The 27,998-nt window shown below is 41.3% G+C and overlaps 1 protein-coding gene across 1 annotated transcript; it reads right to left on the bottom strand.

Annotated features, from left to right (window-relative positions):
• Positions 1-2: 2 nt before the first annotated feature.
• Positions 3-27,405, bottom strand: relt (RELT TNF receptor). Its single transcript, XM_018687918.2, has 11 exons — positions 27,009-27,405; positions 13,358-13,432; positions 13,047-13,139; positions 12,251-12,435; positions 11,829-11,881; positions 11,401-11,652; positions 6,417-6,497; positions 5,595-5,673; positions 3,034-3,408; positions 2,628-2,756; positions 3-2,128 (listed from the first exon to the last, which is right to left on the bottom strand). The coding sequence occupies exons 2-11, from the start codon at positions 13,397-13,399 to the stop codon at positions 2,125-2,127; spliced, it is 1,293 nt and encodes a 430-aa protein (XP_018543434.1). The 5' UTR covers positions 13,400-13,432; positions 27,009-27,405; the 3' UTR covers positions 3-2,124.
• Between the last annotated feature and the right edge of the window lie 593 nt (positions 27,406-27,998).

Below are 27,998 nucleotides of genomic sequence, written 5' to 3'. Positions count from 1 at the left end.
TATTTAAAATACATCCCTTCTTTATTTCAAGAGTAAAAACATCATACAGAAAAATGTAGTATTATATAAATGCAATCTACAGAGTTGATGAAATGAATGAATTTTCTTTATCCTTCCTACCTACCAGCAACACTTCAGCTTGAAAACATTTAATAATAAACCTAATAATAGTGAGAATAGTAATTTAAAAAGCTCAAATAAAAACATGTAACTGTAACTTCAGCCAATAAATATCCAGTCCTCCAGACATGTTGTCATATTCCTCGTAACAACAAAATAAGAAAATATGAAAATGAGTAGCTAAAAAACCTCTGTAATTATAGTACACTCTTAAAAACCCATGAGGATGTAAACTAAAGCCAAGTGAGCTGCATGACTTTGAGGCATCTCAACCACTAATCCTCTGCAGCCACTGGCTGGTTTATTTAATGAAACTATAAAGAATAAATATGTGTGTGTGTGTGTGTGTGTGTGTGTGTGTGTGTGTGTGTGTGTGTGTAAATGTGTGTTAATGTGGTTGGTTTATTTAATGAAACTATAAAGAGCAAATATGTGCATGTGTGTGCCTGTATTACACTTATGGAGATTTCATAACTTAAGTTTGGCTATGTGTATTGCTTGTGTGTGTGTGTGTTCTCTCGAGGTTGTAAAAGTTCATGATTAGAGTAGAAAACCGTAACAGCTCCACTAAAATTTTGCACCCAAATGGTGAAAAATCTGCTATATCATGTCGATCATAACCAGCAGTTAGCTTACATGCATGATGGTGTGAGGAGTTTGTCTATTTTTCATTGATGGATTAAAAATGTCACTCACTGGTGCAGTGCAGCTGTCTCTACCATTACAGAAGATCTAATATATCACCTCATACATACTGTATGCTAAAATTACAAAAGCCAGGTATGGTTTGTTTTTCTACACCCACCCATATTTACATATGTACATTCATTTACATCTTCTATTCTACAAAACTGAGATTTACCTACATATCTGCTTTTCAACCCCAGGACCCAAATGACAATTGCCACCTATAACTGTCATGGGGCTGCAGTGTCATTAAAAATGATGTGGTGCAGTATCAGGGGTGCCTCCAAAACAAAATTTGGCCCCTGATCACATACTTGGATCTAATCTAAGAGTTTAAAAAGTTACAAATGTTACCAATGCTGACTGTGGGTAGATGTACATAGCTGAATTAATGTTTTTTCAAACTCTCAAAGGTTCAATAAGTTCAAATGAACTCAAGTAAGTGCAGCGAGTTTCTTCTGTTAAGACTACATTCAACATCTTCAAGGTCTAAAAACTCAACTCACCTGCAGTTTCTATGCGAGCTGAGGTTTTGTTCCCCTTATAATACTTTCTGTAGTGCTGCTGTAGTCTATAATCAAGTGTCATATGGCTCAAAAAATCATATAAGTTTTCTCTACATTTGTTGGTAATGAAAACCATCATTCTCTTAGTTCATATGGCACTTGGTTGCAGACAGCTGGGCTTGATGTTTCCCTCTTTTTTAACATATACTTACTGTATGAATGAGAGTTGGTTTTAGTCTCACTGTTGTTTGAGTTTCATGTCTCTTTTGTCATGTTATGTAATCCACAGTGTCAGAGTGAGTTCATGTAGATGTTTCTGCCTACATGTAGAGTATGTGTCATGTGAGTCTATTTGTTTTTTACATGGAAGCACAAATACAGGGGTTGAAAGTGCATTTGTTTATCATCCAAACTCCCTTTCTTGTTTTCTCCTTCTCATCCTTCCCTCTAGTGTCAGTTGTTGATAATTGTTCATTTCAAAGCTACAAAAGAAATCCTTCTGTCCCCATGTATATCCATTAAGCTTTTCAAAACCTCTGGATTGGGACAGTGAAGCAGCTTGAGTTGAACCCCTACGATGGTGCATCTGTTGCATCCTTAAAGTACAATATGTTTTTTTTTAATGTAATAATAAATATAGTTATGTTCCTCTTATTGCATAACTAGATACAACTTTATCCAGCAGGAGGTGGTTCTTGTGGTTTTGTGGTGTCACTTGCGTAAAAAACTGCCTCTTTGCTGTAAAGTCGTCAGCAAATGATGAGGTCATCTTCAGCGAGGTAGCGTTATCGTACATCCTCTCTCTGTCTCTTCACCTGAAAGAGAGAGGGCCAATGTCACGGAGGAGTCACAAGGAGGACATGAGGGACATAATGAAAGAGGAAGTGACGCAGATACACCAGATTTCCAAGTTATTATGATCACTCACCAACAAAGTAAAATTTAAGCCATTCCATAGTATCATTTTGGCACACAATTTTGAAGCATAATTTCCAAATCAAGAGTAGAGCATGGTAAAACAAACATACAATTTTCACAATAGGCAGTGTTGCATGATCATTGTAATAATGCTGACTCAGCACTGACTGAACACAGAGAGTGTTGGAACATGCTCATGACCAGTCAGCTGGAAACATGAAGACACTCCTCAGCTAACCTGATCATACAGTCATCACAGTTTCCTCTCCCAATGAAACAGACTACATGACTCAGTGTCGGCCAGAAGACATGCTCTCTGTATGGTGAGGAAGAAATAGAGAGAAGCAGGGAGGGACACGAGGGGGTGTTATCTTGAGTATGTTGTGGAGCTTGTACCTCCTGATGCCAGATGATGAAGTGGAGGAGAAATGTTTCCCTCCAAACAGGGAGTTCCTCTGCTCCTGGGATGATGTCTTGGTTTCCATGGTGACGGGCTTCTGCTCAGGAATCTGAGCAACTTGAAATCTGTGAATTGGGCAAAAGATATGAACATTGTTACGCTCAGATAACGTGGCAGACATGGTCCTACACATTGTTACAGAAGTACGTTGTGTAGAAAAGCAAGTACTAGAGAAAATGTACTCATATACACTGCTATGGTATTTTGATTACTCTTTGCTACTTAAGAATTTGCAGTTATTTCCCTTTATTTTAGATTAAATTCTAAAAAAGTAACAATACATTCGCATTGCATGTATCATATCAGTCGTGTGTTGGACATGAAACAATATGATTGAGTCACCTCCCAACAGACAGCACTGTCAGCTCTCCCTCCTTCTTCTCCCTCACTTCATTCCCTTCTACTTTTTCCTGTACAGTATTTGGCACGACAGCTTGTGTCCGATGGGTGTCGACACACACTCCCCCCAGCAGGGGGCTCTTCTGCTGGTCGGTGGATGTGTTCAGGGAGGGCAGGATGAGGGTCTGCGGGGGCTTCAGGGGATCTTTGAGGGACTCCAGGGGAGGTATGAGAACAGGGGGCCATTTCTTCTGGGCGCAACGGGAGCAGCGGTAGCCGTGTTTCGGGGCCAGGCCGGAGAGGCCGGAGATGGTGTGGAGGTGGGACTGATGGGGGCAGAGCCTGGGGAGGGAGCGGAATGGAGACAGCATTGGGAACCTGGGAGGAGGAGGAAGAGGAAGGAGTGAACGTCTGATTAGTTACATCTCAAACATTTTCAGCCATTTTAATATTCACTAAAGATAAGTACAAATGGGAAACTGTAAATTCAAATATTGAAAAACTTTGAATTAGCAACATCTTTTTACGCACACCCAGTGTACCGTATAATATACTGTGAATCCAAGATCATCTATAGTTCTCATTATTTCTGAACACACAAATATGCTTAGTATATATTATCAGACACACACAGTATCCCACAGTATAGGGCAGTATATCATGGAATTTTTGTTACTAACTTAACTAAAATACTAGTCTTGTCAGTCCAGACCATTTATGCAGATAGTCAAAAGTGGGGCTGCAATGCTGCCTTTGAAGCTCAAAGATGTGTAAATGGGAAATAAAATTAAAATTGAAATCAAAAGTTTCATTTCTCATTTTATGCTCTGCACATTTTTGCCCCAGGCTCTACAGTTTAGATATTTCCATTGTTCTCTTCAAGGGAGATGAATGCCGATCTGCGTCCGTGTGTTATACTAGTGAGTGGGTGACCTCTAGTGATCCCAGATAACCTCTGCAAAACCTACCACCACACACACACACACACACACACACACACACACACACAGGATTTGAAAGCTTTCCAGAATTGTGTGTGCTTATCGTGTGTGTGAGAGAATGTTCTCGAATCTAAAGCTCACATGTTTCAGCAGCCCATTGAGCAGCAGCACACTGCCAGAGGCCCCTGAGACCTCTCACTATTGTAGACGTGGCATACAAACTGGAGTACGATGGATCCAGTTACCGTGATACAACATTGAGAGATAAGATGAACTAAGATGAATGACTCTATGGGAGAAGCTGGGTCAGCACAGCAACACAGAACAAACTATACAATGAGAACAAATGATTCCTCTACGTCTTCTATCGCAGACAGTCAAGCAAAAGTCATATAACAGTGGTGAAGACTGTGGTATAAAGCAGTATGTTACTGGGCTTGTTAGATTAACTTCTGACTATTTGAGCAAATTTAATGACAGCAACTTACAACCAAAGTTCCAACCACAACTACACTTATGCTAAGCTATGTGAGTGTTAAAACCTCATGACTCAATGTGCAGCGGTTACAACTGTGTGAGACATTTACTTCAGACGTGTGGGAATGAGTCAGACACATGTGTGAAACTTGGAGCTGACTTTTGAATGCTTTGCAGAACTTTACTCTTATGGAGAAGGTAAAACAAAACAGCTGTATTATGTTACTGAAATGTACGCGAGTTGAATGGACAACCATTTGAGGCATACAGTACAGTAGTATAGAATTACAATCCAATCAAGCCCAGTCCTCTCATGCTTTGAATGAAAATATATTTATTATATAGCAGTTTTCAGCTTTCAAAGGAATAAGCTCAGTCAGCCAGTGTTGCTACATTTAATGCATGTTGTCTTTGTGGCACAAAAACCTAAAAATTTCAGTATGAAATTGAATTAAATAGACTACATTTTTGTTTATATTCATGTTTTTGCTACTCCAGATCAAAATTGAACCCTTCTGTGAGATTTAGAAAACATGTTAGATATACTGTACGTACACTGTGATTCATGTACTGTATATTTTCATATAATTGAAAAATACATAGCGTCTTATATACATGGGTGTCCAACTCTGGTGAAGAGCATTGGAGGATACTGGATAAACTAAGAAAGGCTAATATAAACCTTATGTTACAGTGTTTTATAAAAACAATATCTAATGGAAATTTTACTCAGGTCATGTTATTTTTCATTAGATCCCCATTAAAGCTGATCTAGATTCATTTTATTATTATACCTGCAACAACCAAATGCTTCATAATAATGTCTCACATATCTAATGATAACAGATCAGATGTGGATCAAGAGCTCTCTGCTTTCATCTCTGTTAATAACTATAGGCAAGGTTTTTTCTCCTTCTCTCAGTCCAGACATTCTGCCATACACACAAACAAACACACAAACATTGTTTTTTTTTTCTCATAAGACCCTCTTGGCAAGAGCCTCCCTCCAAATTTTTCAATGCCTTGCTCTCCCACTCAAACTTTCCTCGCCTTCGTGCTAAGCCTGACCTTGAGCAGCATAACTGATCCAAAGTATATGACAAGTTGTAGGTGTGTGTGTGTGTGTGTGTGTGTGCAGTCTCATACTTAATAGAGGAGCCTTTGCTCATGGCCATCTGTTTGCTCTCGTACTCCAGCAGCAGTTCCTCCAGCGCAGCAGCATTTTCTGAAATACACACATACAGAAAAACTCAATCCATTTTTGTTCCAGTCAACACTGTAAATTCCTGCCTGCAGGAAAGGTTTTAGATCATATTAAAGGCTTATAAATAACATTCATCTTTGTGTTTATTGGTAATTGACTGGGTAAAGTTAGTTTCCCTGGGAAGAGTTCCAAATACGCTGAGATCATTCAAGGACTCACAGTTAATACTACGCTGTCAGTTTTATTATAACTTATAACTATAACCAAACACAAATTGGAAACACTTGTCACTCTTACAGATAGTATGAAAGTGCTGCTGGCAATGTTAAAACTCTTTCTTGCTGATTATTAATATGTCTGTCCAAGAACTCAGATTACTTGCAATCTGTTAAATCAGCCTCTGGCAAACAAGTAAATGAACATGTATTTGAAGAATCAGTAATTACCCTAAAGAAGCACTAACTCTTGTTTTACAATCTAGAAACAGGACTCTGTAGTTTGTGCTGTGTTTGCAGTCAACAGGCTGACTGGGCTTGACCTTTTCCCTCCCTTTTCTCAATTTATAACATCACCCATCAATCTGAGGTGGAAAGAAAAAGGAGCTGCTGAGTAGGCAGGCAACAGAGACGTGTCTGTAGTGACATGTGACGTATTGTGACGACACTGTGGACTCGTGCTCCCCTCTAAAGCCACAAGGGATGAAATGGGCACTGACCACTGGCTCACGAGTGTCATCACTGTTCGTATTTGCTTTGCACACGTACCTTTCTTCTCGGTAATGAGGCGAACAAGAACACTGATGGTGTCCTCATTCAGGTCGTCAGATATGTAGGGACAGCTGTTACCTAAAGCAGGCGAACGAGACGGAGAGAATTAGTTTTTCCTGTATAACATGGTGTATCTGAATGGTTGAAAATATGTTATGTACAGGAATCATATTTTTGAACAAATTCTTGGAATATAATATACTGGTAATGCATGTACATGTATTAAGATACTTATTGATATGTTAACCTATATTTTTTGGTATATTTCAATGTACACTCAGTTTCCAGTTTATTTGGTACACCTAGTTAAAATGAGAGAGTAAGAGTAAGAAGAGTAATAAGAGTAATACAATGCAAGAATAATACAACAGAGAGGTGTTTCTGTTATGTGGTTTACTTTCATTCACATGAATGGGGTGGACAACATAACAGAAGCACCTGTCAGTATAATGCAACATAGTTCAACAGCACCACAAACTGCTGCCTCCAGAATGAGTATGAGGTTTAATCAACACCTCTCTGAAACAGTTTCTATAAAAACTGTCATTATAACCCTCATGAGGGTAGGATTTATCACAGGACTGTTGTATTAGTAGCATTAGTTTTGGCTAGGTGTTCCGAATAAAGTGGCAACAGGAATGTTTATTCATCCTGTCAAGGGCATTTACTGTATATAAAAGATACAATCCACACTCTTAACAGATGGGTTTGCTTTAAATCACCATTACATCAGCTTCTCTCTGAGTTTTCAGAATAAGACTAAATAAGGAGACACACTGTCCAACCTGCAGAGCCGGCACAGTGCACACTGTGCATGTCACTGCTGGGATATTGTGCCTCTATACACGATGGGACTGATAGGGATGGATGTGGATGACTGAACAGCAAAGAATAGATGTGCCACCATGGCAACCCACACACCCCCTCGACCATCCCATAATAGCACAGCACAGTGAAGCAGCTGAGAGGAGAGCAATGAGGACGTGGGGGGTCCAGAATAGCTCAGTCAGCGATCACGCTCCATTCAGCACTGTTGAAGCACACAGGGCTCAGTGTGTGTGTGTGTGTGTTTGTATTTGTGCATGGTGTGTATCAGACCCCCAGTGCCAGGTGACCTTGTGTATCTGTGAATTAAAGAATAAAATGTGACTGTGTGGATTGTATTTGTGCCTCTGTGTGTAAGCGTATGTGTGTGTCTTTTCTTGTATAAGCAGTGTTAGGCTGCTGTAAAGCCATAACAATTGCTCTGTCTCCACAGTGGCTGTTGCTATGTGAGGATAACGGCATCCATTTCACAGTGTGGCTGTCGTTCTTTTCTGTGTATTCCATCAATAAAGTCAGACCCAGGTGTTCAGTGTTTCAGTGTCAGCCACATTAAGGCAGCAGTGTTTGTTCAGTTTGACGTTTGAGCTTTAGAATTTTAAAACATTAGTTTATGTCGACCCACAAGTTTACTGTAAATGCTGCAGTCCTGTGGCAGAATCTGAAAGTTGCAGCAACTAAACTCTTCATCTCCCTCTGCCCTTGTGCCTGCACAGGCTGTGCTTCATTCGCAGTAAACTCAAAGTTGCAGGTTTGACCTCAGCCCACATCATTTCTAGTATCATCGACCCCACGTTTGCCCTTTCCGTTTCCAACCTTCAGCTTTCTTGTCAGTGCGCTCCTCAACAAGTCAAACTTTTCCCTGTCTGCAGCTCTGCATAGTCAGAGTTACCTCTGCAGAGTCTGATTTTAGCCCTTGCCGAGCTAAGGCTGGCCTTGCCGTAATTCGCCCCCATGGGTTTTCCCCCTGACTGGAGGTGATGAGAAAAGTGCTGGAGTAAGAAGTTTACCTCTAACCTTAACTCAGGCAGGACTATAGCGAGACAAAAAGACAGACAGAGAGACAGTGCACTGCAACAAGGGTAGTTACATAACAGAGAGAGAAGTGAAGTTTTTCCATGCAGCACCCATGGCCAATCATTGTTTCACTTTTCTACCTGCAGTCTATTCACTCCCTCTGACATCCTGCTTATGTTCCCCTCCGTTGTCCTTTATCTGTCTTAGTCACATAGACACACTCAGAGTTTATCTCTGCACCACTGCATCAGCTGTCGTCAATGCTGCGCAGGAGGAGAGAAGTGAAGGAGGTGATAAGGTATCCTAGAATCACTCCACTTGCCATTGTTAATGTACAGTGCTATATTTTGTGAACATAAGACAGTATCTTTCTTTTAACTTTACATCAAGGTTGAAACTGTGCCTTAAATAAACTATTAAATAAACTTAAAATTAAATAAACATAAATAAACTATTGTTAATGTGCAATATGTACAATTAAATCCAAATTACTGCTAGTTTTTCCATTGTCAAACTCACACTAAGACCTAGCATATAACTTTTCATGTCAAGAGATTTCATATACCACTCATACTGTACAGTCAAGACATTTCTAACACTCACAGAATGGGACAGAGGAAGAAATCAGGAGGAATACAGGAGACAGGACAGAGAAAGAGAGGAGAGTGGACGAAGAAACGGGAGACATAAACCATGAGGTGAGGACCCGATTGAATTATTGATCTGACTGGGAAAGGAGAGATGGATGGATAGTGTCATGTTTAGACGAGAAAGGGAGGGCATGTTAGAGAGCCGAGAAACCGGATGAATGGAGAGTAAAAGGATAGATAAAGAGAGCTGCAGGGGGATGGGGGTTCAGGGAGTTTCCCCCTTAGGTGCAGGGACGTCTTAAGTTTCACAACAAAGCAGTCAGAGACGAAGAGACCAAGGCAACGCTGGAAACAAAGGGCAGAGATCACTGACAGAAAGACTGTTGCTTTGACCTCTGTCTTGGTCTTGCAAATCCTCCATCACATCTTCATTTTTTTTTTTAGATGTTATCACCAAACCTGTTGGGTTAGGGGGTTCGATCTGCTGGTCCTGGATCACCCTGGCCTTCACTAAATCCAGTGCACAGGCTTAGCTACAGGTGCTGTTAGTGCCTGGTTGCACAACAGAAAGTACTCATCTTTGGCTTATGCACCAAGAAGCATAAAGGACACAAATTACACTGCTGGTTGTGGCTGAAGTGTTAGGAATGGAAGCTAAAAAAAAATCTAAGCGCTGGAAGAAATGGAGTAATGGAGTAGTGGAGCTGGAGTAATATTCTCCCTGTAATCAACAACGCTGAGCTACCAAACTATTATGCAGGTCCCCAATTATCTTGTATGTGTAACTGAATTTTGTAGTCCTAGCAGTGTAAGACAAGAGCATGTTCAGTCAACCAAGACCATCTATATAAAAATAAAGTAAAAAATATAAAGTGTTACATTACTCCAACAGTCACTTAATATTTTTTAAGTGACTGTTGTTTTTTAACTACTAAATGCAATCATTTTAATCCTGACAGCTGTAATAAGTTGTCCAAAGCCACAGCTGTTGCGCAAATGTCACCAGTTCCTTGACATGGGACTTGCTGTCAGGAGTTCTGATCTGTTGAGGCGGCAGCTGTGCTCTGACGCTCACGATGCCTCACAGTACGTATGGCTACGTGGCTGTCACGCTGCTTTTCCTCTGAGCGTCACACCATCAGGTGAGCAACGGAAAATCCAGCTTAGCCTTTAAATCTGTTTATGCTTATGAGCCAAATGACAGTAACTGCTCGTAATATTTGGTGAAAACAGTATGTAAGTAAGTAGAGTGTGGCAGAAACAAGTGTCTTAGCTACTGTGGATTGGGTGGTATATACACATTACATGGTATGAGAAAGATAAGTAAAACTCTGCAAGTCAGTGGCTGTTTCCAACTAATCACTTTAAGCTGAGGCAAGTGATGAGGCAACCAAGTGCACACAAAGGCAAGTTTGCAGTGTTGTTAAAATGAACCAACTTGCTCTGACTCACATTTTGAGTTTGTGAATTAGTCCAAACACCTCATAGCAAGCATAGTTTATCAAACTGTCACATCTTTTATGTGGAAAAGTACCAGGAAGTCCACATGTCACTGGGCCCTGTGGTCCATGCTACAGTGGATAATATACCCCATGTGATTTCAGAGTTTTACCTGCTATACAAGCCTGAGAACCAGACAATACAGGTAGAGTACATCGAGTACAATAGATGCATAAAGGAAATATGGGTGTACTTCTGTCATTGTGTGCACAGCAGTGTGGGCACATACAGAAAGAGACGTGATCTGTTCAGAACAAACCAGGTGTTAGAACTTCCACAGGTAGGTTGTCACCTTAGGAGAACTGATCTCTGGACTCAACAAGAAAAAATTATTTGGGTCAAAGGCTGAAAAAATAGTTTCCAGGTCTATGAAGCGTCCTCTAGTGTATACGACTATACACTGTTACAAAGGACAGGAATAAAGAGTACTCATATTACTCTTAGACTGTGCAAACCACAGACCGGGTGTGGTAGCTCAACACTTGTTTTATTACTTGTCCCTCAGTATCTACCTTTTTTCTTTACCCCCCCCTGTCTCTTTATACCTCTCTCTGTGTTTACTCAAGTCAGTTTCTCTCTGACGTCAGTAGGACCACTGAGTTGATGGGAATGCTTTTTTACCCCCGTTTCAAATAGGAAAATCACAAGAATAACAGTGCATGCTTAGAACGACACTGCGTGCATGACATGTAATGACCCCTGCAAGGTCAAAGTTCAAAAAGATAAAAAGCCTCCCATGTGGGATTGCGTGCAGTCACATCACAGGGATAGCATGGACTGTGGCTGCACACAAACACACTACCGTTTGGGCTTGGCTTGCCTTTGTCCTGACTCCTGACAACACTTGACCACATCGTGTGCATGCTTGTATGCTAATTTGGCATTTTTATGGACGAACGTGACAACAACCTGAACATAACTGCTAGTTTCAATAATCACTCTTCTGGCTACGTTCTGTTTACTCCCTCTGCAGTTTTTTTTTTTTGTTTAAATCTCCTTTTATTTTCTGCTCTCTTTTTTTTCACCTGTTTCTGCCAACTGATCTCTCTCACCTTCTTTCTGCGGTGTGGCAGTTTCTTCATCCCCTCCCTCCTTCTCGGCCGTGCAGTGGTATCCCTTCTTCTTCAGGATGTTGCAGATGAGGATACCCAGCAGGCCCATCACGCAGAAGATGGGCACCAAAGCAAAAACAGCGTACTCGGCTGTCTTTTCCTCGGCGCTGCGCACCACTGTGCCGTTAACTGGTCCACCTGCACCAGCGGATGGACCTTTGCCCACAGTGCGAACCGTTCTGACGTGCAAAGCTACAGAGAGAAAGGGGAAAAAAAGAGATAGGAAAGAGGCAGGCGGTAAGAGCAGATATGTGGTCTTATCTCCATGAAGAGCTAATTATGAGACTGGAAACTGAATGGTGGATTTGCAGCATGTGAATGTGAAAACACTCAAGAAAGACAGTCACATGGTGCAGGAGCATGCTTACTTCTAACACAGGGACTTTGGGTGGTAACTTCCCCAGTGGCAGTGGAGTGAAACCTGCAAACGGAAAAAGAACCAAGAGAAAAGGCCGTAATTAGAGAGATGGACAGAGAGTGGGAAAAAAGTGAGGGACTGTTTTACAATGAAAGAATGAATCAGCGGTTTTAGCCTGTGGCGTGTCATGTTCAATGGTGCTCGATGTTGCCTGGCCATTGTGGTGAATGACGTACCATGTGTGTATGCGGGTGTTTTCTTGTTTTCTTGACCCAGGGTAAATGAAAGGACTTAATTTAGAACAAATAAAAGTTTATGAGGTACATGTTGGAGCAAATCCCTTTGAATGTCAGGCCTGCAGCTGGATCGACCAGTGGGTGGATTAACAAGCAGACAGGTAGGCCGCCAAAGAGAGAGACTGGCAGTTCTTACCCGGGCAGACACTCTCCACAGATGGCATCTGAGGTCGCCGTGCCAGGGGACACAACCTTTCGGCCGAGGATCTTGCAGGAGATGTGTGGACGGCAGAGTTCAGAGTCGGATGCATCTGAAAAGGTTCTGGTCGGGCACAGTCGGCATTGCACTTCCTCTGTTGGACTTTGGATCTGCCCACAAGCCTGGCAAGACAGAACACATTTCTAAACTCAAGCACAAGAGGCTGCAAAAACAGCCCTGTCTCTGTGTTGACTGGAATAAAAAACAATCTGTTTTGTACGTTCCCGTAAACAGCTTCATAGATTGTTCAACAAAGTTAAGTACACATATCATAGTAATGAATGGTAGTTTTGTTGTATCAGAAACAGCATGTGATCTTTATCTTCATACATACAACCTGCAACAAAAGAGAAACATGACACACCTTGACAAAAATTCCCCCTTTGGCTTTGAAGCCACATCATACATATTTACCATCATTAAACACTGATTTATGGAAGCAAATAACTTGATTTATGTCGACTGTGGTGACAAAACACATAAATTATGGGGTAAGAGCAGAGATGCATTCAATGTGCAATTCAAAAAATAAACCCTGCATCTGTGGTAGGAAGTTAGTGGTGGAAATAAACCTTTTCTTCCACTGTGAATCACTAAAAATATTATATGCATTTAACAGTAGGGAGGGGAGGAAGGAAAATGGGGTGAAAGTTTGTCTTGTCTAAGAGTTATAATGGACTAAAAATGTGGGAAAATAGTTATCAATTCATTTTATTTCAGCTGATAATCTCACCTTCGAAGGCTCTTCTCCTGCAGGGCATTGCAGACATGCACACCCTTCCCCCCACCGACACTGCACTGCTGCAGTCCCACCACAGCCGAACACCTGGAAGACGCACACAGACACACAAGCTCATGAGTCAGTGGTTTGCAGTAAAACTGAATGCACACACTATGTAAATTAGGATTTTGATGCCACTTGAAATGTTAGGTACAAAGAGTGCAAACACACCTGGGACCTTAAAAGTGCCCACATCCTAGTAATTTTTCTTTGCATAAACACACACACACACAAAACACAAACACACATATGCACGTATTTACCGTGAGAAGGACAAGAGCTGAGCAGCAAAGGTGGTTCCTCATCTTCTTCAATGTATTCTTCTATGTACATATGATCTGGAAAAGACAAGAGACAAACACAGATCAGATCAGAAACATCAAGCATTGACATTTCCCCTGAGGACTAGCTGTTGACCCTTTAAGTGCTGTAAAGGGTTTTCTGGTCAGATGACTAGAATAAATCGATGACCATGATATATCACAGCACAACAAACAACACGTGCCATCCCCCTCATTCTGTCACACACATACAGTTCATAGGCATGCAACACTCACACCAAACCACACATGCTCACATGGCAAAAAACACCTGAGTCACTTTTGCGACTCTTCCAAAGTGCAGTGGTGCTCATGACTGGCAGGTAAGGAGCAGTTATAAAAGCTGTAAATAACATTTACCATGATTCAGGACCTTTTTATAGACAGGAATGAATGAACTCGGGCTTGTCTGTGGCTATTTCTGGCCAGCAGGTACTCACATACACATTTAAAGCAATTATTCATGCAACAACACATTCATTTGCCAACACATGCTGACTCTCTCAACATTTCCTGACATTTAGGTGAGTTAGAAAAAGTTTGTATTTTTATGGATTGATGTTATCAAAACCAAGTGATATTATAATAGAGAACACAAAAATAGGATGACTGTACTGCTTTATTTTGCAGAAGGTGGTTTTTTTTAGGACTTTGGAAATAAAATCAAAGCTAAAGTTCAACCACGACAATCTTTGAGTTGAAAGTGATGGGTCATGTGTTTAAATCTGTGTACCACAAGCTACTACACTGTGTTACATCAAAACAATGTGGTCATGTCTAAAGTTAGCTAATTGTAGTTGGAAAATATTTGACAACAGCTTATTTAAAACAGCTTAACTCCCTGCAGTGCACACGCTTACATTCGTACGCACATGGAACAAGTGGTTGGAAAGGTATCCATTACGCTACTACTGATGCTTCTATTTAGCTTCAGGGACGGAGATGAAATCAAACCTGGGGTCACTCATCGATTAGAAATTCTTGTTTTCATCATTTACACTCACACTGGCTCACCTCCAAATTTGAGTCTTCACTACTTAATTAGACATGCCAAAACTGTTGTATAAACATGACGACTATGATGTTTTGTCACAACAAGCAGTCAGAATGGTAGCCACTGCAATGTGCAGAGGATTATGGTTCAATTTCAAGGAATAACAAAAAAGGTGGTCAGACTCTAAACCTGAAGCTCTAACCTTTTTCATTCTCCACTCCTCCAGATTTGCTTGACTCGCTCCACTGAACATGTGATAACTGGTCTAGAGTGTGACACATCAACTGCACCTCGGAACAAACATATCATGCTCTACAAACGTGGTGACATAAAAATAATTTGCAGCAATCACTACTTCCTGTATGTGCTCTACAACACTGTATTAATTAAGCAAATGAAAATAAAAGAAGAAAGTCTGTTGTTCGCTGTGCTTCCAGTCGTGGCCACAAGTACACAGATCTAGTCTTATCAGAGGGGGGGCCTTGGTCTGTCAGGGCACAGCAGGTTATTTGTGGTGGAGAGTTTACTTTCAAAATTATAGACAACAGATTCACACAACATAAAAGTTGTTCTTAACACTTAATCACACCGCGTCCCGCAAGGCTTCAGTCTTTCTGAATATAATATCAGAGAGTTATTTAATGGCTGACAGAGGGGAATATGCCAAAGATTGACAGTGCAATGTTAAGAATATTTTTTTGTTCTTCTCTTCTACTTTTCTCCCAGGAGGAGAGAATGTGGCTGACAGACTGGTTGGCACTGACCCGTGCAAAAACACAAGAAGGAAAAACGAGAGAAGAGAGGGAACAGAGTGACAGAATATGGATGACAAGATAAGAAACTGGACTGAGGAAACTGAGGGAATGTGGTGAAATATTTAGTTGGAGCAGTCCAAAAGTAGAGAAGTAAGAAAGGAGGAAGGGATGGGAGAAAGACATTATGGTGACAGAAAGAGAGAATGTGAGACAGAACAAGATAATGGGAGAGCGAGGAGAAAAACACAGCAGCATACTTACCCCAGACTTGCGGCTGAATGACACGGTTGCTGTGGCAACTCAGAGAGGATGCTGTGTGTACTGCTACGAATGCTGAGTCAGGACCAAACTCAAATATACTCTAACTTTTTTAAAGGTGCCTAAAAACAACACAAAGTTCCTCTTGATCCAAGTTTGACAAGTAACTCAAAAATGATACCAGGACTTTACGAGAGAGAATTAATGAGAGAATTAAGATTTAAAAAGTCAAATTCTACAAAGATCTTTGAGTTAACACTAAAATGCAACTAGAAAAGTTACAAAGTGACACAAAAGTCAGACACACACAAATCTGTGTAGCTGAATGGAGAATTCAATGTACCTGCCTGTGTCTTATACTGTCACTCTGACCACAGACACACCCCTGACGTCCTTAGGACATGCCCCTTCTATCACAGCTAAAACAGTGACTGTGTGTGCACATGTGTGTGTGTGTGTTGTGCGTGTGCATGAGGGGTGAGGCTGCTTTAATGCAGCTCTTTACCTTTGACCACACAGCAAAACATAATGTTTTAAACATTAGTTAGCGGGCAAATTAACACTTCTCCACTCAAAGTCATTCATTCTCTTGCTATGTGTGGTCAGCGCGCGCGCGCACACACACACACACGCACACACACAAAAGCCCACATCACACACACCTACACAGCATGAAGTGTGATGGTGGTCTTGTGCAGATTATTGTGCAGATTTCATATATAAAAGGTAATTGTCCATGCAGGTGACATACACACACACACACAAAAACACACACAGGTATGTACACACACATCTGGAATGCCATAACAACCAGCCAACACCAAGCTGTGCCTTATACAAACAAGAAAATAAAAAATGTAACGAGTTTATGATTTTGGTCCGGCAAGGCCCTCATGCCAATGACAGGCTTCTGAGGCATAATTTCAGGGAGGAAGAGAAAGATAAAGCGAAGACAGAAAAACCACTAGTTTGAAAAAACAACACGAGGCTGAAGGGCAAGGGCTGATCAAGCTATAGAGGAAGAGAAAAGAGAGAGAGAGGGGGAAATATGGAAAGAGGAGAAAGCGGCAGGGAGTGCGATTGCTTAAACTTAAGCCTGATAGCATGATATATATAGAAGCATTTGTTAAAATGCCATACAGACCAGAGCAAGAGGCTAATTACAAGTCACATATGTGCACATACATATACACACATGCAAACATACACCCTTGCGCACACACTACACATAACACACAATCGCAGAGAGCTGAAGAGGAAGAAAAAAACGATCAATAAAACGACAATGATAGAGAGAGCAAAACAAAAATGGGACCTACAATTAAGTACCTCTGTTTTTGGAAAGTGTCAAGTAACAAATTGGACCGGGTTAGAGGGGTTGAGGAATGTTTGCTTTCCACAGACAACCTCACTTGACCTCCAGAAGTGCAGTCACTGAAACAGCTGTATTTAAACTGCAGTAGAGCCAGAGCAAGGTGAAGCTGATTTATAGTGTGACGGATGCATGTGATCCAGAATCATCATTATACGGTAGCACAGTGTTTTTCAAAGGCTGGATTAAGAAGTGAGTATACAATAGGGTCAGGTTAGTTCAGACTGTGGTCACATTTAACCCGTTTGAAAAGGTTTGTGCGTTCGAGCGTGGGGCACAAAAGATAAAAGTAATTTCTCCCTGATGAGCTGGCTATCCACACTTTAAGAACAGGAAGTGTTTGCAACAGCAACACATGCAGTAAAAAGTGAGCTTGAAATACAAAATGCATGAGAAGGCATGTCCAAAAAGGATGTTCAAAACGTGCCCGCTGCCTGACCACTGCTCTCGGAAGTCAGCCATTCACAGCCAGGCAGTCCCGAGCCAGCACTGTCTGCATGTGATGCATTTGCGTTTAAATCCAGTTTGTCTGAGGTTTTCCCCACAAACCCACTACAGAAGTGACCGCCACACGTGGGACTTCCACTGGACCTACAGGCACATGACCGCCCCTGTGTCCACGCGTGGCCCTGTCCATCTCAAATACAGAGCGTTACTCAGAGTCACGGCAGTGCAGAATTCTTTTGGATGCTTTAAGGAAATAGTTTTAACATTTTGGGAAATATTCTTATTTACTTTCTTAGTTTGAGTTAGATGAGAGGAGTGATACCATTCTCATGTCTGTCTTCTAAAAGCAAAGCAACAGAGAGCAGCTCGTTAGCTTAGCATACAGCTCGGAGACAGCTAACCTGGCTCTGTCCGCACAATCTAACAAAATATTACATTACTCCAAGGTCAGTGCAGCAGATAATGGCACTGTATCCAATACTGCCTACATAATGACAGCTGTTGTATGAAGTGGAAGTAAAGGAGAGACTGAACTGGCCACAGACTGTATGTGAACTGTATTAAAGGACCATTAAGTGGATATATCTACAGAAAATGTGAGAACAACTGCCTTCAAACATCTTTCAATGCAGACTTTACATAATCCCAGTCAAGGAAATTAGAGTTATTTTTGTCTGCTTGCTTGTGTCTGTCTTCCTTGAACTCTCATACTTTCTTCCACGTGCCCTCTGTATCCTCACTAGCCCATCTGAGCTGTCAATCCTGCATTTTATTGTTCACATGTTTCCTTTTTCACAACCTGCCTTGCTTCACGCCTGCCGCGCTTTGGCTTGGAGGTTGCAGTCGGATGGATGTGTGGGTTGAGGGAGAAAGACAAAGAGGGAGGGAAGACGGGAGCCGAGGATATAAGGGGACATTAACACCTCTCAGAATATCCCAGCATACACAACAAAGACGCCAAAAGACTACAACACCCACTTCGCCATTTTATGTGAATGGATGAAAACAGCAAAACATGATAAAAATTCAAAAACACCTCAAAGGAAAGGGACAGGAGCGTGACAACTTTTCCTAAACTGTGTAAAACAGTAATTACCCAAAACCCTTGCTGCTGTTGTTTGACACATTCAAATAACAAGTCGTGACAACATCAGATGACCAGTCACATTTTCTGTGTTGTTCAGGGCACCTAAAAATAGCAATAATAAAGAAGTAATGGCAATGGCATGACAAAAACACGGACATTATTCTATTTTGTGGTGGTTTTTGGGGCGAGGACCGGAGTCGCAGCTAATGTGCTCGAGAGCTTTTTCTGGGTCCTTGATGTCATGCAGAAGCTGAGCTGAGAAATCCTACTGGATGAAGCTTTGAAGGAAGGAAGGAACCACAAAAGAGGAAACACAAGAATGAGTGGAACTCTTTGCCTTTCAGTTTGAGGTGACTGAGCAGCAGGAGAGATCAAGGGTAAAGCGGGGTCAGGCCGCCTCATTATGGGCTTCCAGATGATAAGCCGTGTTTGTCAAGCACAAAGGATTCTGGTTAGACATGAGACTCCATTTTATTTTCAGTGCCACAGTGTATTTTAGTGTCAAGTCCACAGGCACAAAAATACATCTGTCATGCTTCCATATCTTCCATATTTAAGTTGGAAGACTTATTGGTACACCTCTGTAAACAAATTATGACAATGAGTTATTTGCCAACTCAGTGACTGTTTTGATTGGTTGTGACTTGAAACAGACTTGCATTAACTTGTATGACTAAAACCCTTGTTTCATTTTTTTGTCTCGGCAGAACAAAATGCTAAAATGCATGGTAGACACCCTCAAACTCCTTGGTTTAGTTAATCAAGCCAATTTTTTTAACAGTAGACAATAAGAGGAAACTTGGGAGGATGGGGAGAGCTCAGATTTTAATCAAAAGCATTGCGGTTACATTCAAGGAATTTATTTTGATGTGCATTAAAATGCCATTGGTGTATTTTCATATAGCAAAAAATCTCAGCCACTAGGAAGCCAGACATCAGACTAAATTGATGAAACCTTAATGTTCTAGTAATGGTTCCCAGCTGATGGGGTTATTGTCATAAAGAGGATGCTGGGTCCTCTCTGAGTGCATTGTGAGTGAGTGGGTCAACTCTGTCTCCCCACAAGAGTGAGAAGCAGATGTATGGTTCGGTTTTGCTTTTTTCTCACAAGGATCTAACATAACAAGACGGCCTGGTTACAAAAGCTTTTCCTCACATTATCCTTTCCAGCAAAGTTACTGTTTTATCATTAGCGTGGCATGATGTAAAATAACAAATAAGCCTTCTGGTAGTCTAAATGAGCCTGAATTACTTCTAATAGCAGTTACCAACCCTATCGTTGGGTTTTGAAGGATTGCCCTTTCTTATTGCAGTTCCATACTTAATCTTAATTACCTTGGTCCCATTTTATTTTGTGGGAAAAAACACTGAATAGGTGTTAAGTTAGTCTGCGGACTGACACTGACTACAGAGTGGCCACACAATGACTACAGAGACTCCTCTAAACAACAGGGAAGTTCAGTTAGGAAGTTCAACAGATTTATCATGTAAATGTGTACTGTGTGTGGTGACTACATTCTTATCTCACAAATTTTCACTGAGCTCAGCACAGCAGAGATTGGGGAATGACATTTATAAACCTCCCCCCAAGGAAACCATGAATATGAGGCTATAGGTGGATGCTGGGGCTTATAAAATGCTATGTTTAGCAGCAGCAGTATTTGCAAACTCAAGGGTGAAGCAGGCAATGTGCAGTGCAAGGTCAGCTGAACATATCCTTCACCTTTCCTGAACTTTCCTCAAGTTTTACCTGCCTAACCTTAGCCAAAATGCATTTGAACAAGTAGTTGCCCTGCCTTTCAATGTGTAGATGTAGTGATGCATCATCAGAGAAAGACAGATGAGTTCAAAGGATTACTTGGTCCTCTACTGGTTGAGGAATCCATTAGATTATCACAAGCTTGAGAAAGGGTTGTTTGTTTTTATTCCCTAAGATTTCTAACCTAAAAGACATTTTGGAGATACTTTAAATAACCATTACTGAGCCGTGATATTATACTCTTCAGATTTTAGATGACTTTGAAATTTAACCTTGCTTTAGCCTTGATTCAGGTTAAAACTAATTGTAGCTCTGTAAGGATGCTGAATGCTCTTTTGTTGCTTCAAAAGCAGCTGGTGAAACTAATGGGCCTTTTCAAAGAAGCGGATTTCCCTGTCCATCACGAGGCCCATAATGGCTACCTATTAAGCCAACTAGGTCACGTAGTGTGTCCAGCTTTCGAGAAACACCTCGTTGTGATGCACATGAGAATTATCTTCCGGCCGGAGGAGCGAAATACAACAGAAAAGAACTGAGCCGGCAAAAAAAAGGTTTAAGGTAATTATACTCCATTATCCATCAGACATTTCGTGGACCGAGAGATAATGTGCACGTGTATGACAACGACGTGATTGGGACAACCATACCCTCTGTTTGACTTAATGGAGGTGCCCATTATCGGCAAATGAATGGCTGATTTACGCCAACACTTTCTACGTTAGTGCTCAGACAATGTCTCATTATGGGGAGGGTGTCTGATCAGTGTGCAGGTGTCGCCTCTCCACACACGTCTGCGGATGTGTTTCTCTCACTGCCTTTATGTGTCTGTCATTCCTCCTCTCTGTCCTTGGGTTGACGTGATGGCCGGTAGTCATGTTTTCCAGTGGAACTGTACACCAGCGAGAAACTTAACGGGCCTCTCCTGTGTCTCTGCCGCACGCTGTCTGTCAGACATCAGTAACTTGGAACGAGAGAAGTTGATTTGACGGGCGAGAGTGGAGAGAGAGAGAGGGTGAGAGAGGCAGACGCAGTAAGGTTCAGGTTGTTTACAGCCCTGTGATACTGCCAGAGTAATACCACTGCTGCAACCGGAGATCCCACAATACAGCAGGGTGACTCTGCCCTGTCCTGATTTCCCCACAGCCACCATGAATTCATAAACATACAAAGAAAACTTAACAGAAATGTTTCCTTTCCTTTTGTTCATTAGAAATAGATGCCACACCTTATGGGAAGTCATAAATTCAAATGCTTTAGGCACCATTCCCACTGTTAGTGGTGGTGACAAGTTTTGTAGATGTGATGTTTCAAGTTACCTTGAAAAGTTTAAGTCTCTTTAGACCATTGTTTTTCATTAAGTTTTAATGCCTGCGTCATTACAAACAAGCTTAAATTGCACTAATTCCAAAAAAGACGTGTTTTCATGAGGAGACAAGGAAACGTTGCTATAACTTTATCCCACCAGAAGCCACCCACAAACCAAGTCTGGCTACAAAACAACCCCAAAAGAATCCACGGTCTGCTTTGATTCTTTATTTTCAGGGTCTGAGAGAACAAAAGTAGAACAGAGTTGCAAAAATATGTGTGAGACTAGGTGTTTTTCAGAGTCTGGTATTTTCCCTTACATCACCACCATCGTTAACAGTGGATGTAAATCAACTCCTTATGTTCCAACACCTTAAATTGTAATTCACAATGCATACACATGTACCAGGTCTATATTATAGCTGGCAGCACACATGCAAACTATAATAAAACAATTTTCACACACAAACACGTGTATGCAGTGTAAAAACAACACTTTCACGTGATGTCTCTATTTGTCGAACAAATACAGAGGATTTAGTTAATTACTGTTTTTGTCACCAGCAAAATCTGCTCTACGGTGTCTCAGAAGTTGGGCTCCAGTAAAGAAAATATGATTTTCATCTCCTTGTTTTTTTTAAAGTATTCCTGAGTATTGAAAAGGGAGCAATTGGCTGATGTCCTATTATCAACAAGATGCCAAAAAAGATACAATTAACAAGGTATAAGGTGTTAATTAGTGAGTTTTAGTGGTGCTGCTGGCAGATGTCTTTGGACAGAGCCAGGCTTACTGTTTCCCTGTGTTTTCACTCTTTGTGCTAAGCTAAGCTAACCATCTCCCAGCTCTAGTTTCTATTGAACAGGCCAGTATAGGAGTGGTATCATTCTTGCCAAGAATGCAAATAAGTGGACGTCAAATCATTATGTTAATGGACGTTTACTGCAGGTCAGTGAGTCCAAAGACAAACATTCCTTCTTTGGAGAAACAGAAGCCAAAAAGCACAGAGAATTTTAACCAGACCTCTGGGAATGTTAAATATGTTGAACAACTCCATGTACTGTAATCATCTGTACATATGTGAAAGCAGTTCCTTATTCATTTCTATGGAAGAAGGTGGAAAAGAAAATATCAGCAGATAAGCAAGAAACCATGATTTTGCAACCCTGCAGTTTGCCCCCAACATGCAAACCCAACCACAGACACGCACACTCGCATCCACATATATTTATGGATCTAAATATGCTGTGTTTTGAGTTGTATTCAATATCTCTATAAAAGTGCTGCTACAGACGAGAGGTTCAATTTCCTGCTTTGTTGGCTACATTGTCATTACTCAGCGGTTGTTTTGAAACGGGGCATGTCTGTAGCACTCCTCACATGAGGGATTGTGTGGATCCTCTCCAAAACATGACACACACACACACACACACACACACACACATACATATACACACACTCAACACCCACACGCACAGTCACCCACTTGTGCCTCGTCACAAAGAGATCGACCCGGACATGCTGGTGTGTGATTTGCTCTGGCAGCTGAAAGCTAGCGATTGGTTACTGGCGAGTTCAGCGAGCAGATTGTGGTCGCTTTCAGATTTCCTCCCCCAGAGCCGGCCTGTGGGGGAGCGAACCGTCTGCAGGCTCTTTTTCCTCTTTTCTTAAAGCTTATTTTTAAGACTGTATCATTAAACAGCATACAGTGGGGAGTGACAGGGCAGATGGAGGAGACGGAAGGGGAAAGGTCATGAACTCAAGGCTAGCAGGGCGAGATTACAGCCGTCAGCTTTTGTCCTGGCTGAACCAAATCTCATGAATTGTGACTGAGCAACCATTCAAGGTGAAAACCACAATACAAATACAGCTAGTCAGTACAATGTATGAGCAGTGGTGGAAGAATTCCCTTTGTTTTCTTAGAAAAAACACACAATACTGCTCTTTTAAAATACTCCATTAAAAGTAGAAATCGTGCATTCAAAAACTGAACAAAACCTCCTAATGAGTTACAGTATCAAAAGTTAAAGTAATTGTACTTTAATGTTGCACTTTAATGTTGCAGTCAATAAGAAACTTCATTGGAAACTATTTTGATAATGTGAGGATTTGTTGTTTTTCTTTGTTATAAATGACAATAAATTGAGCAGTTTTAGTTTTTCGGCTGTTGGTTGGACAAAACAAGCAAATTGAGGGCATCACCGTGGAACTGTGAATGGCATTTTCCCCACTATCTTTAAACATGTAATAGACTAAACTGACAAACATTTGACAGATATAATAAATGACAATAACTGTTAGTTGCAGCCCACCTCAAGGAAAGTAGAACCTCAAAAGTGTACTTGAATAACTGTACTGAGTTATGTTTCACCACTTGCCTCATCATATAAGAGTAATTTGGTCCCATGCAAGGAGTAACATATCCCACATGTATGTAGCCTTAACTATTAGAGCACTTTTTCCTCTAACATTGAATATGCAGGAAACACAGTTGACAGGAAAATGATAGCAAGGGAAAAAATATGACACTACAGCATTCATGCTTTTGTAAACTTCAGACAAAAGTGGTGAGACATCCGGGAAGTGACTCTTCAACGTCCTGACTTTCAAAAGAATGAGCCCTACAGACGGAAAACCTCTGCAGCATGACTTGCAGTTTGCTCATATACTGTGAAATGACTAGAGTGCAGTGGATAAGTAGACACACACAGAAACAACCCAGAGGTCTCCTGGCGAACAGCATACTGTGGCCCACCTAAGTCTGCTTTCTCATTAAGAATAACTTAAATAATTAAGCCTGGGTGTATATGTAGATGTTTTTTGTAAGTCTTTGTGTCAGTAGGCGAACGTGTGTCTGCATGCTCATGCCAACATCTTTTCAGGTTTCTGTGTCTAGGTCCTCCTATAATTATCCCATCCTGCACCAGTCTGCGTGTGCGGAGCAGCGCTGATCCAGCTTGGATCGGGGATCTGCGGTCAGCACATTTGGGAATTTCTTTGGCCCAGAGATTCCTGGCTGACATTGGGCACAGGGACGGAAGACTGCTAGGGTGGCATTCCCAACCCCTCTGGTTGAACGGATGGACAGACAGATGACGGGATTGATGCGCTAATTAAAGCTTAGCCGAGTCTTTGACTTCCACATACACACACACACACACACACACGCTCCAACAGAACTGAAAGCAGCTTTTAACTTTGTCAAGTTACCCAGATAATCTTGTTATCAGCTCCAAGCAACAGCACACACACTTATTTATGCCTCCTTCTCACTGTGTGTCCACCTTCCTCATTCCATCTTCCTCTTCTCTTTGTCTTTTCCTCTTCTTTCTCTCCCCTTTCTCATCCTATCACCATTCCTTCCTCCCAAAACCTTAAATAAGTACAGTGTACAGTAAATGTTGGGTGGGGTAGAGCGTAAAATGGGATTAAATCTGGCTCAGGATATATCCACATGTACACTCTTGTTGCACCAACTCCTAATTAAGAGTGTGTGTGTATATGTATAATTACAGGTGTTAGCCTTGCTGCAGTTAATTGTAACATCAGCTGAGTACACAATATGATGGACAAAGCAAAGTGTGACTTTCTGCCAAATGATAATTCATCTGTGTGTCATTTTGTGGTTTTAAAAAATGTTAAAATATTGCTGGGATGTCTATCAAATGCCAAACACATAAAACCATCAAAAAATTAAACTGTGCAATAGTCACAATATAATCTATTTAATTCTTTAAGAGGCTTCTAGCACATCATTGTTGTTTAACAAACCTGACCTATGTAGTTATTTTCAAGTAAGACCAATATACTTTTGTGACTATAATGATACCATTGTGCTGTTTTACTGTCGCTAGAAGAAAATAAACTATAATCTTTGGAAAAAACATATTTGCTGCCTAGAACTTGGTCCAACAGATGGCAGCCATAAACAGCTCAGTGCTCTTCGGACAGTTTAAGGAATATGCGTTCACTGTGCGGGTTTTAAGTGAGCTTGGGAAATTGGAAAGGTTTTCGCACAAAGCCCTCTCCTCTTCAACTCCACTCTGGGGATAAGCAAAGGGATTGTACATTCACAGAGCCAATGTATAAAAGAAATAGGCAAAAATACTTTACAAATTCATTACGATGTGCTTCAGCCAAACTAGAAGGAGCCCTGTTATATACATTTTAACATATCCCTACCCACGCCAATCACGCTGTGCATATACAGACACACATACGTTATCTATTTCCCCACAAGAAGGGGTGAAAGTACTTGACAGGAAACAGGAAGTTTGTCTTCTCTTAAAATAGGCAGCATCATATGCTTTGTGAGCCCTACACTGAACTCTCTGCTCTCAACGAGACAGTGCTGATGAGTAAAATCTGTAATTCCTGTAAAACCCTTCCTTAAAATGCCTGCATCATAACAACATAGGGACGTGCCAGTGGAGCTTTACATGGCCCTCTTCTGGTGGGAGCGTGTGTGCATGTGTGTGTTGTGCGCGCGTGTGCCTGCATATAGTTGTGTATGAGAGAAGTCGAAAGCCTCTTATTGTTACAAGCATGCAGGAATTTGGACTCGGACAATGGAAGCCCTCTGCCAAAAATGACAGTCTCATCTTGGTGCTTGTGTAAGTGCTTGTACTCATTACGCAGCAGTACATCCTGGCAAAACCTCAGCAGTATGGTGTTGTATATGATGCTGATGATAACTTATAATGAGCAGTTACCTACGCAAACAGACAGTGTAAGAGACAGTAAATTATATAGTATACTGACACTGACATTTTTACAGTTTCTCATCTATGTTAAACTCTGTGCAACATGCTTTAACAATAAGACTGGCTTTGGTTATGCTTTATATAAACTGGTTTGACTTGACTTGATGAGCTGGCTTTGATTTGCCTCATCCATATAATAAACGGCAAGGAAGACACAGTATGAAAGTGATGCACAGCCAGGACTTAAGACACTTCATTAAAAAGAGAGGAGGCGGATCATACTACCAGTGAGGTCATCACGTACCCACGACAGTGCGTCAAGCATGCGCTCACTCTGTCATTAGACAGCACACACACAGCGGTCCCCATGGCTATCTAAAGTCTGTTAAATTAACAGAATTACAGGTGTTCGGCTGATTAAAGCAGAATAACCAGAATAATCCACAACAGCACCAAAAACCTGGGGCTGATAAATTACCCATAAATGCTAGCGTAAACCTACACTCACTACACGAACATCACAGCATAAAGCCAAGTGTGTACTTGAAAGTTAGAAAGCAGATTAATAGAATAAACAACCACAAAGCCTGCACAGACACACACAGTTTGTTCATTTAAAGTCTGATGCTCTGAGACATAAAACACGTTGAAACGGCGAGGACTTCCCTTCGTCCTTTAGTATAACCTATAGGTATCAGTAAGTGCCATGCCATACTCCATAAGGCAGACTAAGTCATATAAACACGTAACTGCCGTGCGTAAAAAGTGCTCATTACGGTGCGACAGACTTTAATGAGAGAGAAGCTCCACACGAGCCGGCAGTGACTGACAAAGCCCAACAAAACTACCGGCTTCAGCAGCCATTCAGACCGTTACTACGAGGTAAAGAAGAAAAAAAAAAAGTTATGAGACTTACCGGTTTGGTGAATAAATATGGTTGAAATCAGTGTTGAGAAGTGAGCATCATCAGCTGTAGTGGATTCAGTTGGTACGTGTAATTAAAAAACGTTTGAAGATGGATGAAAACCACAAAGCCGGTTCACGAGGTTCCCCCTCTCTCTCTGGGTCCTCTCTCTCTCTCTCTTTCACTCTCTCACTTTGTGTGTGTGTGCATGCGTATGTATGTGTGTGCATGCGTGGAAAAAAAAGACACAAACTCTGAACTGGCTCTCTGAGCTCACAGTGCGTCACCACTGCAAGCTGAAACCCCCGTCCGTGTGTGTGTGAGTGTGTGTTCGTGTAAATTCCCTCTGACGGTCGCTGTTTCTCCCCAGCAGGTGGCTGCTGATCACAAGCTGCTGGCAGAACCTCACATCTGCTATAGGAGTTCTTATATATGGACTGTTTACAACTGAAAATAAATGATTTAAAAAACATGCTAACATAACTACATAATATACACATATCTACAAAACAGCTGTCTGTTCCTCTGGCCTGAGTGTTTGTCTGACAATCACAACTTTTTAGTGAAACTTCCCTCTGTTTCGAAGGTACTTCAAGGCACCTTGTCATAGTAGGAAAAGCACAGGTGTGTCTAATCACGTTAACAATGGCTTTGTTCTGTTCAAACTGTAACAGTATAAACACCATACCAAACCCTGGAACTGAAGCAGCTTAACAGAATTGAACAATCATACATTTTATCCTATTTTATTATATACACACATAGTCATACACGAGAATGTCTTCAGTGAAAAAGGCCCGCTGTTGTGTGCAGCTGTCCATTGGAGCTGTATATAGGTCATATTCACAGGTCACCCCATAATGACTGACAACACTCACAGGTGTGAGTCATTAAACATTGGGATATTGACTCCCCACTTATTACCTGAGCTGAAGAGGCCTCTTGGATATTATGATGCAATGCCAGTCAAATGGATCATTGATTTAATCTGTTGATATTTTT

Source organism: Lates calcarifer, linkage group LG21, assembly GCF_001640805.2.
Source record: "Lates calcarifer isolate ASB-BC8 linkage group LG21, TLL_Latcal_v3, whole genome shotgun sequence".
In the NCBI taxonomy this organism is placed as follows: Eukaryota; Metazoa; Chordata; class Actinopteri; family Centropomidae; genus Lates; species Lates calcarifer.
Note: the sequence above shows the minus strand (reverse complement) of the source record. Positions and strands in the feature narration are given on the sequence as shown.